The sequence below is a fragment of the Leptodactylus fuscus genome, chromosome 8 (assembly GCF_031893055.1).
Source record: "Leptodactylus fuscus isolate aLepFus1 chromosome 8, aLepFus1.hap2, whole genome shotgun sequence".
Classification (NCBI taxonomy): domain Eukaryota; kingdom Metazoa; phylum Chordata; class Amphibia; order Anura; family Leptodactylidae; genus Leptodactylus; species Leptodactylus fuscus.
The window spans coordinates 60,549,149-60,563,327 of record NC_134272.1 but is presented as its reverse complement, the minus strand read 5'-3'; the positions used below and the strand labels follow the sequence as shown (position 1 = coordinate 60,563,327).

Genomic DNA, 14,179 nt, shown 5'->3' with positions numbered 1-14,179 from the left:
ATCATTAAAAATTACAATTGTAATAAAAAAGATGCTTAACCTTTGCCATATGTCTTTCGCAGAGAGACCTAGCCCACCAGAAAAACTTGGAGTAACCAATGTGACCAAGGATAGTGTATCACTGGCCTGGTCCAAACCTGAACATGATGGAGGAAGCAAGATTCTGGGCTACCATGTTGAAGCGCTAGAAAAGGGTCAACAAAAATGGGTCAGATGTGCAGTTGTCAAGACAACTCGTCATGATATCCGTGGCCTCAAGGAAAATGTAGACTATTTCTTCAGAGTCTTTGCTGAAAACCAAGCTGGCTTAAGTGAACCAAAGGAGCTTCTCCTACCTGTAACTGTTAAAGAAAAGCTTGGTAAGTTTAGTAAAATAAACCACATCAGCTAGAACTATGTTTAGTGTTAGATTCTATTACTCATGCATTTCACTTTATTCTGTTTCATCTTTACAATATCCCTTTTATATTTCAGAACCACCTGAGATAGATATGAGAGGCTATCCAAGTAACACTGTATATGTCAGAGCAGGCTCCAACCTGAAAGTGGATATTCCTATTTCTGGCAAGCCTCTTCCTAAGGTGACGCTATCCAGAGATGGACTGACTGTGAAATCAACCTTAAGATTCAACACTGAAACAACAGCTGAAAGTATTATCATCAATCTGAAAGAAAGTGTTGCTACTGATGCCGGAATATATGAGTTAACTGCATCCAACTCTAGTGGAACCACTAAAGCAACAGTTAAGATTGTGGTTCTAGACAGGCCAGGCCCACCAGTAGGCCCAGTCCTCATCAGTGATGTCACTGAAGACAGTGTAACACTTCAATGGGATCCTCCCTCTTATGATGGTGGAAGTCAGGTTACAAACTACATTGTCTTGAAGAGAGAAACAAGTACTGCTGCTTGGTCAGAAGTGTCCTCTACAGTGGCTAGAAATGTCACTAAAGTCATGAAACTCACCAAAGGAGAAGAATATCAATTCCGCATCAAAGCAGAAAATCGTTTTGGCATCAGTGACCACATTGATTCACAGAGTGTTACAGTCAAGCTTCCTTACAGTAAGTTTGGTGGTATATATCAGGATCACAAATATGATGTTCTTAATTTTACGGTTTCCAACAATCTACTTTTTTCCCCTTTTTTTAGCTATACCTGGTCCACCATCAACACCATGGGTCAGCAATGTCACCCGAGAGAGCATCACAGTAGGATGGCATGAGCCAGTCGCCAATGGAGGAAATACAGTTATTGGATATCACTTAGAAATGAAAGACAGGAACAGCATCTTATGGCAGAAAGCCAGCAAGACAATTATCCGTACAACTCACTTTAAGGTGTCTAATATCAGCCCTGGTCTAATATATGAATTTAGAGTCTATGCAGAGAATGCTGCTGGAATTGGAAAAGCCAGTCATCCATCAGAGCCTGTACTTGCCATAGACGCTTGCGGTAAGCAAAATATTTTAAGAATATATAAGCCAAACTGATAAGTGGAATTAACACTAATTGATATGCTATATAAATGTTCTATGTGGATAAAGCGCTACTGTGTAGCAATGTACTGAAAAACTATTTTAGTCTTCCTTTATAAAGTTGTGACTTCAGTAGAGCAATGAGAGCTATCTGCTGAACCAGCACTCAGTTAGTATGACTATATCTAGTTTTTGCTGTTCATAAAAATAATTTTATGGTTCAAAAAACTTATAATTTTCCAACTTCCTTTCTTTACAGAGCCTCCAAGAAATGTCCGTGTCACAGATATTTCAAAGGGTTCTGTGAGCCTGTCCTGGCAGAAACCTGCATATGATGGTGGCAGTAAAATCACAGGATATATTGTGGAAAAACGTGATCTACCAAATGGCCGGTTTACCAAAGCCAGCTTTACCAATGTTATTGAAACACAATTTTCTGTGTCTGGCTTGACTCAAGGCTCTCAGTACGAGTTCCGAGTGTTTGCAAAGAACGCAGTTGGCTCAATCAGCAACCCATCTGAGGTGATAGGACCTATCACTTGTATTGACACTTATGGTAAGCAAACAATTTGACTATATAAAGATAATATAGCTCATTTTATATAATTAGAAGAATGTTTTAAGTTTTAGTTGTAGAAATTAGTTATGTTAGGGCATATGGTCCCCAAGGAGGAAATGTTAATAGATGTTTCCACTTTTCTATAGGTGCACCCCAGATCGATGTACCACCAGAATATACAGACATTGTCAAGTTCAAAGCTGGTGTTCCAGTGAAACTGAAATTTGGCATTTCTGGCAAACCAATGCCTAGCATTGAATGGTTCAGAAATGGAAAGGAACTTCAGACCAGCGCCATACTGTCCATTGAAAGCACCAGCGAAATGTCATCAATCCTCATTAAGGAAGCATCACGAATCAACAGTGGACTTTATGAGTTGAAACTGAAGAATGCCATGGGCTCTGCTACAGCAAGTGTCAGATTGCAAATACTTGGTACGTGTCCTAAAAATACCAACCTGCCACATACATGTTTTTTTGTGTTTTTTTCATTTTTGTATTTTCATAACTTTTAAATAATAGAGATTTTGTGTCTTCTTTTCTACAGATAAGCCAGGTCCACCTGCAGGTCTTATCCAATTTAAGACAGTCACAGCTGAAAAGGTTGCCTTTTCATGGGAACCACCTTCAGATGATGGAGGATCAAAGGTCACCCATTATATTGTGGAAAAACGTGAAACCAGCCGTGTGATCTGGTCTTTGGTGTCAGAGAAGCATGAGGAATGTTCAATCACAGTTACCAAACTTATTAAAGGAAATGAATACATATTCCGTGTTAGAGGTGTAAACAAATATGGAGTTGGAGATTCTCTAGAATCTGAACCCGTTATAGCAAGAAATGCATTTGGTAAGTTCTGTTTACAGTCTTACATGTGGTTGCATTTTGTTAAAGGTATGTTGCCTGGATATTATAATATTAACCAATATATTTATATATTTTAGTTACACCCGGTCCTCCAAGTATTCCTGAAGCAACCACAATTACCAAGAATTCTATGACTGTGTTCTGGTCTAGACCTACTGTAGATGGAGGAAGCGATATTAATGGATATTACTTGGAAAAACGGGACAAAAAGAGCTTGAGATGGTTCAAAGTAATCAAAGAATCCATTCGCGACACAAGACAGAAAGTAACTGGTCTTACCGAAGATGGTGAATATCAGTTCCGTGTCTGTGCAATTAATGCAGCCGGTCAAGGTCCATTCTCAGAACCTTCAGACTTATACAAAGCTGTTGATCCAGTTGGTAAGCATGTTCTCTTTGTATTCATATTCTTTCAGACCATTTACTAACATGAACACTTAAGAATTAATGTTAATTGATGGTTTATCTTATTGCAGACAAACCTAGCCAACCAACCAAATTGAGGATTGTGGATAGTACTAAGTCATCAGTTACTCTTCACTGGACTAAGCCAGTCTATGATGGTGGAAGTCCAATCTCAAGCTATATAGTGGAGGTCAGAGAAGCAGATAATGAAGAATGGACTGTAGTCAGTGCTAAGGGAGAAGTCCGAACAACTGAATATGTTGTATCATTGCTTAAACCTGGTGTTGACTATTACTTCAGAGTATCAGCTGTAAATTCTGCTGGCCATGGAGAGCCTATTGAGATGACAGAGCCAGCACAAGCAAAGGACATACTTGGTAAGCTATAATGTTTTCAACCTTGTATGTTCTGAATAATTTTCAGAAGCTTAATTCTATAATATTCTTAATCTTTTTGTAATTCTCATTGTTTTTTCCCCCTTTACAGAGGAGCCAGAGATTGACTTGGACGTTGCCCTTAGAACATCCATTGTTGCAAAGGCAGGTGAAGATGTTCAGTTAATGATTCCCTTCAAAGGAAGACCTGCTCCAAGTGTAACATGGAGAAAAGGAGATAAAAATATTAGCAATGACCCAAGATATAACATTCAGAATACTGAATCATCAACATTAGTTGATATTTCACAAGTTACACGCAATGACACCGGAAAGTATGTTTTGACCATCGAAAATGGTGTAGGCCAGCCAAAATCAACATTTGTGACAGTTAAAGTCCTTGATACCCCAGCTGAGTGCCAGAAGCTACAAATCAAAAATGTTGCTCGTGGTACTGTTACATTAGTATGGGAGCCTCCTCTTATAAATGGTGGAGCTGAAGTCACCAACTATGTTATTGAAAAACGAGATGCCACCAAGAGAGCATGGGCTGCTGTTACAACTAAATGTTCTCACACAACCTTCAAGATAACTAACTTGTCAGAGAAAACATCCTACTTTTTCAGGGTTATTGCAGAAAATGAGAATGGTTTGGGAGAGCCATGCAGCACAACAGAAGCCGTGAAACCATCTGAAATCCCTGGACCAATAAAAGATCTCGTAATGAAAGATTCCACTAAGACATCTGTCACTCTTGCTTGGAGCAAGCCTGATTATGATGGCGGCAGCTCTGTCACCGAATATATAGTGGAAAGCAAACTGAAAGACGAAAAGGATTGGTCACATGCAGGCATAAGCAAAGGACTTGAGTTCGAAATCACTAAATTAAAGGAACTTTCAGTTACGGAGTTCAGAGTTTCAGCTAAGAACGAGAAGGGATTGAGTGATGGCGTTATCATTGGGCCTATTACTGTTAAAGATTATGTTATTCCACCTGAAGCAGACATCTCTGACATATTTGGAGGACAAATCACTGTTCGTATTGGACACAATGTACACATTGAGTTGCCCTACAAGGGTAAACCAAGACCAACTATATCTTGGCTAAAGGATAATATTCCTCTGAAAGAAAGTGAACAAGTAAGATTTAAGAAAACTGAAGCCAAAATAAGCCTTAATATTAAAAATGTCAAGAAAGAAAATGGTGGCAAGTACACTTTGATTCTTGATAACGGTGTTATGCGCAAGTCCTATGTAATCACAGTGATTACACTTGGCCCTCCATCTAAGCCAAAGGGACCTATCAGATTTGATGAAATAAAAGCTGACAGCATCATTATGTCATGGGATCTTCCAGATGATGATGGAGGAGGAGAAATTACATCCTACAGCATTGAGAAACGTGAAACTTCTCAAACCAATTGGAAGATGGTTTGTTCCAGCGTTGCCAGAACAACATTTAAGATTCCAAATCTTGTTAAAGGATTAGAGTACCAGTTTAGAGTGCGCGCTGAAAACAGATATGGTGTGAGCCCACCTCTTAACTCTGTTGATGTTATTGCTAAGCATCAGTACAGACCACCAGGGCCACCAGGAAAGCCAGTGGTGTACAATGTCACAAGTGATGGAATGTCTATTTCCTGGGATGCACCTGTATATGATGGAGGTGCTGAAGTTACTGGTTTCCACGTAGAAAAGAAAGAAAGAAACAGCATCTTATGGCAAAAAGTTAACACTTCACCATTATCCAATCGGGAATTCAGAATTACTGGACTTATTGAGGGTCTTGACTACCAGTTCCGTGTCTTTGCAGAAAATTCTGCTGGCTTGAGCCCAGTAAGTGAACCAAGCAAATATACCCTGGCTGTATCTCCTGTTGGTAAGTACAACAAAATATGTGCATAGTCATAGAGCGCAAACTTAATCTCAATTTACCATAACCAAAAACTGTATTTTTTTAAATAGATCCTCCTGGAACACCTGACTACATTGATGTCACAAGGGAGACAGTTACACTTAAATGGACCCCACCTTTGCGTGATGGTGGCAGCAAAATTGTGGCCTACAGCATTGAAAAACGCCAAGGCAATGAACGTTGGCTCAGATGCAACTTCACAGATGTTTCTGAATGTCAGTATACAGTGACTGGACTAAGCCCTGGAGACCGCTTTGAATTTAGAGTCCTCGCAAGAAATGCTGTCGGAACAGTTAGCCCACCTTCACAATCTTCTGGCTACATCATGACCAGAGATGAAAGCAGTAAGTATGATGTACTTTATATTAGTAGGCAAGTAAATGATTAATTACATAATTAGTGATTTCATTCAGAAGGCACAACTAGAAAAAAATAATACAAACCTCCACAACAATGGTGAAAATACTATACTTCATAGTCTTACTAATCTAGCTGGGAACAATCCCCAGATACTCCAGTACAGAGTATGCATTCAACTGTTAGGATTATGTATTTCTATTTCTTCACCCTGTCCATTTTATTGGAACTTCACTGTTTAATTTTTTTTAGTTGCTCCTACCATTGAGTTTGGACCAGAACACTTTGAAGGACTGACTCTTAAGGCTGGGGAAAGCATCAAAGTTAAAGCTTTGATTAAAGGACGTCCTGTGCCTCAGGTGGTTTGGTTTAAGGATGGCAAAGAGATCGAAAAGAGGCTTGGAGTGGAAGTAAACAATGGAATTGGATTTAGCAGCATCTTTGTAAGAGACGCCACACGTGACCATCGTGGTATCTACACAGTAGAAGCCAAGAACTCATCAGGGACCAAGAGAGCCGATATGAACATACGTGTACAAGGTATGTGTATACTTCACGGACTTTAATTATTTGCAACTATGTTCTAATGATATAGTCCTTCTCAACAATGATATAATGCAAATATACATATAATACACTAAGTCTTTTGATGAATTATTATTTTTTCCCACCAGATACACCTGGACCAGTTGGAGGACCTATAAGATTCAGCAATATTACTGGAGAAAAGTTAACCTTGTGGTGGGATCCACCCGCCAATGATGGGTGCGCTGCCATTACTCATTATGTAATTGAAAAGCGGGAGACCAGCAGATTGTCTTGGGCTCAGATTACAGACCATTGTGAAGCCTGCTCATACTCTGTTACCAAATTAATCAAGGGTAATGAGTATCAGTTCCGTATCTCAGCAGCTAATAAGTTTGGTGTCGGAAGACCTCTCGACTCAGATCCCGTCATTGCACAGATACAATACAGTAAGTTAGAATTCTTCTGAAGCTGAAAGTGAATGTTTAATGAATATATGTCTTAATAAATTAACATATAATTAATACTTCTATACTTGTCTCATAGCTGTTCCAGATGCCCCAGGAGTACCAGATTCCACTCATGTGACTGGAGATAGCATTACAGTAACATGGGCAAGACCAAAGTCTGATGGTGGAAATGAAATTAAGCACTATATCTTGGAAAGAAGAGAAAAGAAGAGCTTAAGATGGGTTAAAGTATCCAGCAAGAAACCCATCACCGAGACCAGATATAGAGTAACTGGCCTGGTTGAAGGAAATGAATATGAGTTCCGCGTAGTGGCTGAAAATGATGCAGGACTTGGAGAACCAAGTGGTATATCCAGACTTATTAAATGCAAAGAGCCTGTCAATCCACCAAGTGCTCCTAGCATTGTCAAAGTTAGCGACACTACTAGAACATCAGTTACCCTGGAATGGACAAAACCAGCATTTGATGGAGGCATGGAAATTATCGGATACATTATTGAAATGTGCAAAGCTGATCTTGGTGAATGGCACAAGGTCAACGCAGAAGCTGTAGTAGCCACCAAATATACAGTTGTAGATCTTGAAGCTGGAGAAAACTACAAGTTCAGAGTTTCTGCAGTGAATGGAGCAGGCAAAGGAGACAGTTGTGAAGTTCCTGCTACAGTACAGGCCACAGACAGGCTAACATCTCCAGAAATAGACATTGATGCTAACTTTAAACAGACCCACATTGTAAGATCTGGGGCAAGCATTCGTCTCTTCATTGCTTTTAAGGGTAGACCCACACCAACTGCTATCTGGACAAAGCCAGACTCTGACCTTAGCATAAGGGCTGATATTCATACTACAGACTCATTCAGCACCCTGACAGTGGAAGACTGTAACAGATATGATTCTGGCAAGTACACTTTCACTGTAGAAAACAATAGTGGCAGCAAGTCTATCACATTTACTGTGAAGGTGCTAGACTCACCTGGACCACCAGGGCCAATTACATACAAGGATGTGACAAGAGGATCTATTACTTTGTTATGGGATGCTCCTAACAACGATGGAGGTGCACGTATTCACCACTATGTAGTACAAAGACGTGAGGCAAGCCGTCGCAGCTGGCAAGTAGTCAGTGAGAAGTGCACTAGACAAATAATTAAGGTTACAGATCTTCTGGAAGGTCAACCATACTATTTCCGCGTTTCAGCAGAAAATGAATATGGGGTAGGAGAGGCCTATGAAACACCAGAACCCATCGTGGCTACAGAAGAACCAGCTCCACCAAAGAGATTAGACATCATAGATACAAGCAAGTCATCTGTAACATTAGCTTGGTTGAAACCTGAGCATGATGGTGGAAGCCGCATATCCTCCTATCTTATTGAAATGAAACAGAAAGGATCCGATCACTGGGTCGAGGCTGGTCAAACCAAACTTCTAACTCTGACAATTAATAATCTCACAGAAAATACTGAATATGAGTTCCGTGTTCGTGCCAAGAATGATGCAGGCTACAGCGAGGCAAGAGAAGCCTTCTCATCCGTCATTATTAAGGAACCACAGATTGAGCCTACAGCTGACTTAAGTGGCATCACCAGACAACTTATCACTTGCAAAGCTGGAGGCAATTTCACAATTGACATACCAATCAGTGGTCGTCCAGTACCAAAGGTGACATGGAAACTGGAGGAAATGAGACTCAAAGAAACCGACAGAGTAAGCATTAAGACAACAAAAGACAGAACAACTTTGTCTGTCAAGGACAGCATGAGAGGTGACTCTGGAAGATACTACCTGACACTTGAAAATACGGCTGGTGTCAAGACATTCACTGTTACAGTAGTTGTGATTGGAAGACCAGGTTCTGTCACTGGACCTGTTGAAGTTTCCTCTGTATCTGCTGAGTCATGTGTCCTAACTTGGGCTGAACCTGAAGATAATGGCGGAACTGACATCACAAACTATATTGTTGAGAAACGTGAATCTGGCACAACAGCCTGGCAGCTTGTTAACTCCAGTGTAAAACGCACACAGATCAAAGTTACTCACCTGACCAAATACATGGAATATACCTTCCGCGTCAGTGCAGAAAACAGATTTGGCGTCAGCAAGCCTCTTGAATCTATACCTGTTGTTGCTGAACATCCTTTCAGTAAGTATACATTTTGTTTTGATAACTATTGTTATGTAGCATAGTAAATGTGTATACGCAGGGTTGTCACGTCATAATCTTGTTTTTCTTTTCCTTAGTACCACCAAGCCAACCCACTAGGCCAGAGGTTTACTCTGTTGCTGCCAACGCCATGGGCATCAAATGGGAAGAACCATACCATGATGGTGGAAGCAAAGTTACAGGATACTGGATTGAAAAGAAAGAGCGTAACACCATCCTCTGGGTGAAGGAAAACAAGGTCCCATGTTTTGACTGCAATTACAAAGTAACAGGATTGGTTGAAGGCCTGGAGTACCAGTTCAGAGTATATGCCTTGAATGCTGCAGGTGTCAGCAAGGCCAGTGAAGCCTCAAGACCTGTAATGGCTCAGAATCCTGTTGGTGAGTATATTGGATTAAAATCAACTACATCAGAGACTTATTGTATAAATTCGCATTATATACTTCACTCATCTTATGTGACTGATTCATGCCAAATATAATTTCCTTTCCATTGACCATAGACCTATTTGTCTTATACGGTAAAATATGAGATGGATTTTATTTCTGTGATACAGACTGAAATGTAACACTATCTACTTCTTTGTTTTTAAAGATCCACCAGGAAAACTAGAAGTGACAGATGTTACCAGATCTTCAGTTGCATTGAGCTGGTCTGCTCCTCTTTATGATGGTGGTAGCAAAATTGTGGGTTACATCGTAGAACGCAAACCATACAATGAAATGGGAGACGGTCGCTGGTTGAAATGTAACTACACCACAATTTCAGAAAACTTTTTCAATGTAACAGCTCTTAGTGAAGGAGAAGTTTATGAATTCCGTGTACTTGCCAAGAATGCCTCCGGTGTAATAAGTGCCCCATCAGTGTCCACAGGCGCCGTTACCTGCAAAGATGAATATTGTGAGTATTTGCTTAAATGATTCCTTTCAGACATGTCCAAATAATGTAAGATTTCTGTAAGGTAAAAGCGCATTGACCATTAAAACTATTTACTTTTTTTTAATAACTTTAGCACCACCCAAAGCCGAACTGGACAGTAAACTACAAGGAGAAGTTATCACCATAAGAGCAGGTTCTGATCTTGTACTTGACGCTTCTATTGGTGGCAAACCAGAACCTAAAGTGTTCTGGTCAAAGGGAGACAAAGAACTGGAGCTTTGTGAGAAGATCAATCTACAATACTCTAGCAAACGTGCCTTGGCAATTGTCAAATTCTGCGACAGAAGTGATACCGGAAAATACACTTTAACAGTTAAAAATGCAAGTGGAACCAAGTCCGTGTCTGTCGTTGTTAAAGTACTTGGTAAGTTTATCCATACAGAATGCCGCGAGTGGAATTGAACAAAATCATAGTTTATAGGAAATTGTTAAGTAATAATAATGAACTTTTTTTTATTTCACTTTTTAGACTCTCCGGGTGCTTGTAATGGCAAAATTAATATCAGTAGAGTTACAGAGGAGAAATGCACCCTGGCATGGAGTCCTCCACTAGAAGATGGAGGTGCTGAAATAACTCACTACATTGTTGAACGTCGTGAAACCAGCCGTCTTAACTGGGCCATTGTTGAAGCCGAGTGCCTTACCCTTTCATGCAACGTGACCAGGTTGATAAAGAACAATGAATATATATTCCGTATAAGAGCAGTCAACAAGTATGGAACAGGTCTTCCACTTGAGTCTGAAGCAATCGTCGCCAGAAATTCATTTAGTAAGTAAAATATTCCAGTTTAATTGATGTAGTGAAAAAGGAATTTCTTTAAAATACTTACATACATTATATATTTTACAGCTATTCCATCACCACCTGGTGCACCTGAGGCTGTTGGAGTTGGCAAGGATCATGTCATCATTGAGTGGCTTAAACCAGAATCAGACGGTGGTAGTGAAATCAGCACTTACATTGTAGACAAGCGGGAGAAGAAGAGTGTGAGATGGACAAGAGTGAACAGAGACTACACCATTTATGACACACGCTTGAAGATCACTGGCTTATTAGAAGGAAGTGAATACCAATTCCGTGTTAGCGCAGTCAATGCAGCTGGAAACAGTGAACCCAGTGACTCATCTCCATATGTCCTGTGCAAAGAACCATCTTGTAAGTTATCTAAAAAAAAATTGACATAAAATAGTAGTGCAGAATATAGAAATATATAGATGTATATAGGGTTACATCTAAAGGTTATTGCCGTAAAGCTCGACTTACTGTTTATGATAGGCCAGAAGCTTCTAGTAAAACCTGAAGACACGACACTTGTAATTTAGGAATATGAACATTTAAAATAAGGTTTTTAACAAAAATTTGATTTTGTTCTCTTCTAGACACTCCCGCAGCTCCTTCTGCTCCAAGAGTTGTGGACACTACCAAACAGAGTATCAGCTTGGTATGGTCTAAGCCTTTGTATGATGGAGGCTCTGACATATTAGGTTATGTTCTTGAGGTGCAAGAAGAAGGCACTGACCAATGGTACAGACCACACACCACTGCTTTCCTGAGAAACCCCGAGTTTACAGTGACAGGCTTGAAGACAAGCCAGAAATACCGCTTCAGAGTTGCATCTCTAAATGCCAATGGCTCAAGTGAATTTAGTGAATCTTCAGCTGAAATTGAACCAGTTGAAAGAATCGGTAAGATATATATAAATATCTATAAAAAATCTGTCTGACTATATTCTTGTGTATTTGCTGATATTTATTAATCACACACATTTTTTCCTCAGAAATTCCTGACTTGGAGCTTGCCGATGACCTTAAAAAGATTGTCACAGTCAGAGCTGGAGGCTCTTTGCGTCTCATGGTATCTGTGTCTGGAAGACCATCTCCAACAATCTCCTGGAGAAAAGAAGGTGTCGATCTTGCTAGCCGAGCCATAATTGATATTACAGACAGCTATACCTTACTTGTGATTGAGAAGGTGAACAGATATGATGCTGGAAAGTATATCATTGAGGCCGTCAACCAATCTGGCAAGAAATCAGCAACTGTTGTAGTCAAAGTTTATGGTAAGAAATCGTTTAAGCTCCAAAGTAATTCAGTTGTGTTTTAGACTAATACCAGATTCTCCTCTAATCACAATGCTTTGTGCTATTGTCATTCAGATTCTCCAGGCCCATGTGGAGCAGTAAAGGTAAAAGAGGTCTCCAGAGAGTCAGTGACACTCACTTGGGATGTTCCAAAGCTGGATGGTGGAGCCCCAGTTAATAACTATATCATTGAAAGACGTGAAGCCGCCATGAGAGCCTTCAAGACTGTAACTACTAAATGCAATAAGACAATATACAGAGTCACTGGTCTGGTAGAAGGACTAATGTACTACTTTAGAGTCTTGCCAGAAAACATTTATGGAATCGGTGAACCATGTGAAACATCTGATGCAGTGCTGGTATCTGAAGTTCCAATGGTGCCACAAAAACTGGAGATTGCTGATGTTACTAAATCTACAGTATCTCTGGCATGGGAGAAACCTCTTCATGATGGTGGCAGCAGACTAACTGGCTATGTTATTGAAGCTTGTAGAGCCGGAACAGAGAAATGGATGAAAGTTGCAACTCTGAAACCAACAGTACTGGATTATGTTGTCACATCACTAAATGAAGGCGAACAGTATCTGTTCAGAGTCAGAGCACAAAACCAAAAGGGTGTCTCTGAACCACAGGAAATTGTAACTGCAATCACTGTTCAAGACCAGAAAGGTAGAACTAGAATTTCATGTCATTCTTCATATTTACTTTGTCGATGATGTTATGTAAGGTTTCTGACTTACCTTGTCTTACTCTCTGTAGTGATGCCTTCCGTTGATCTGGCTGGAATACCTCAGAAGACTGTGCATGTACCATGTGGCAGACCAATCGAACTTGCATTACGTATTCATGGTCGTCCTCCTCCAGCAGTATCATGGTTCTTTGAAGGAACCAAGATAAAGGAAGTTGATCGTGTTAAGATTGAAACTGTGAATAAGGTTGCCAAACTCACCATTCGTGAGACTACCATCAACGATACTGGAGATTATACCATTGAACTTAAAAATACAACTGGAACAGTTTCTGAAACCATTAAAGTCATCATTCTTGGTGAGTACAGCTGCATTGATTTTTTTTTTAGCAAAATTTAAAAAACTAGAGATTATTTCTATATAAATAATTTGTATGTTTTCTCCTTCCAATAGACAAACCTGGACCACCTATTGGACCAATCACTATTGATGAAGTTGATGCCACATCAGTGTCTGTTTCTTGGCAAGCACCACTGATGGATGGTGGGGCAACAATTAGTGGCTATGTTGTGGAACAAAGAGATGCCCATCGCCCTGGATGGTTACCAGTTTCAGAGTCTGTCACAAGAACAATGTACAAGTTCACAAGACTCACTGAAGGCACTGAATATGTATTCAGAGTGGCAGCTACAAATCGCTTTGGCATTGGCTCCTATTTGCAATCTGAGGTTGTGGAATGCAAGAGCAGAATAAGTAAGTAAATCCCATATATTTTGTACCAAGATTTTATTTTTGTACCATTTTTTAAGAACTTTTAGGAATGCTGGAGTAACCCTAACTGCTAAAATGACTATTGTTACCCATTGTCTTCTTTCAGGTATTCCTGGACCACCAGAGACTCCACAGGTCTTTGATGTTTCACGAGATGGTATGACTATAACTTGGAACCCACCAGGTGAAGATGGTGGATCACAGATCATTGGTTACATTATAGAACGCAAAGAGGTCAGAGCTGATAGATGGGTTCGTGCAAATAAAGTGCCAGTGACAATGACACGCTACCGTTCTACTGGACTTATTGAGGGCTTGGAATATGAACATCGTGTTACAGCTATCAACGCAAGAGGTGTCGGAAAACCAAGCCGATCCTCTAAACCTGCAGTTGCAATGGATCCAATAGGTATAATAACCTGAGATACTTTTTTTTTTACTTTTTAACTTTCTTGATATTCTTTATTGTTTCTTCACTTCAACCAAGTGAATGAATTTATTTCTATGAAGTCTTTGTGAATGTGTTGTCCAGTTAGGGAAAATTTAGTATTACTGAACATGGAAACCATTCAAGAGGTGCGTAGGATTTCA

At 39.9% G+C, this 14,179-nt stretch overlaps 1 protein-coding gene across 1 annotated transcript in view; it reads left to right on the top strand.

Annotated features, from left to right (window-relative positions):
• Positions 1-14,179, top strand: part of TTN (titin) — a 229,028-nt gene that overhangs the window by 201,174 nt on the left and 13,675 nt on the right. Inside the window, exons 287-310 of the mRNA XM_075286035.1 lie at positions 63-359; positions 475-1,062; positions 1,151-1,453; positions 1,736-2,032; positions 2,182-2,469; positions 2,582-2,881; positions 2,977-3,279; positions 3,375-3,680; positions 3,790-5,556; positions 5,643-5,936; positions 6,202-6,489; positions 6,624-6,923; positions 7,021-9,087; positions 9,186-9,488; positions 9,703-10,008; positions 10,121-10,411; positions 10,517-10,816; positions 10,898-11,203; positions 11,428-11,733; positions 11,826-12,107; positions 12,204-12,797; positions 12,888-13,175; positions 13,271-13,570; positions 13,695-13,997. Of these exons, the coding sequence (XP_075142136.1) occupies positions 63-359; positions 475-1,062; positions 1,151-1,453; positions 1,736-2,032; positions 2,182-2,469; positions 2,582-2,881; positions 2,977-3,279; positions 3,375-3,680; positions 3,790-5,556; positions 5,643-5,936; positions 6,202-6,489; positions 6,624-6,923; positions 7,021-9,087; positions 9,186-9,488; positions 9,703-10,008; positions 10,121-10,411; positions 10,517-10,816; positions 10,898-11,203; positions 11,428-11,733; positions 11,826-12,107; positions 12,204-12,797; positions 12,888-13,175; positions 13,271-13,570; positions 13,695-13,997 (10,977 nt within the window). The remainder of the gene's footprint in view (positions 1-62; positions 360-474; positions 1,063-1,150; positions 1,454-1,735; positions 2,033-2,181; positions 2,470-2,581; positions 2,882-2,976; positions 3,280-3,374; positions 3,681-3,789; positions 5,557-5,642; positions 5,937-6,201; positions 6,490-6,623; positions 6,924-7,020; positions 9,088-9,185; positions 9,489-9,702; positions 10,009-10,120; positions 10,412-10,516; positions 10,817-10,897; positions 11,204-11,427; positions 11,734-11,825; positions 12,108-12,203; positions 12,798-12,887; positions 13,176-13,270; positions 13,571-13,694; positions 13,998-14,179) is intronic.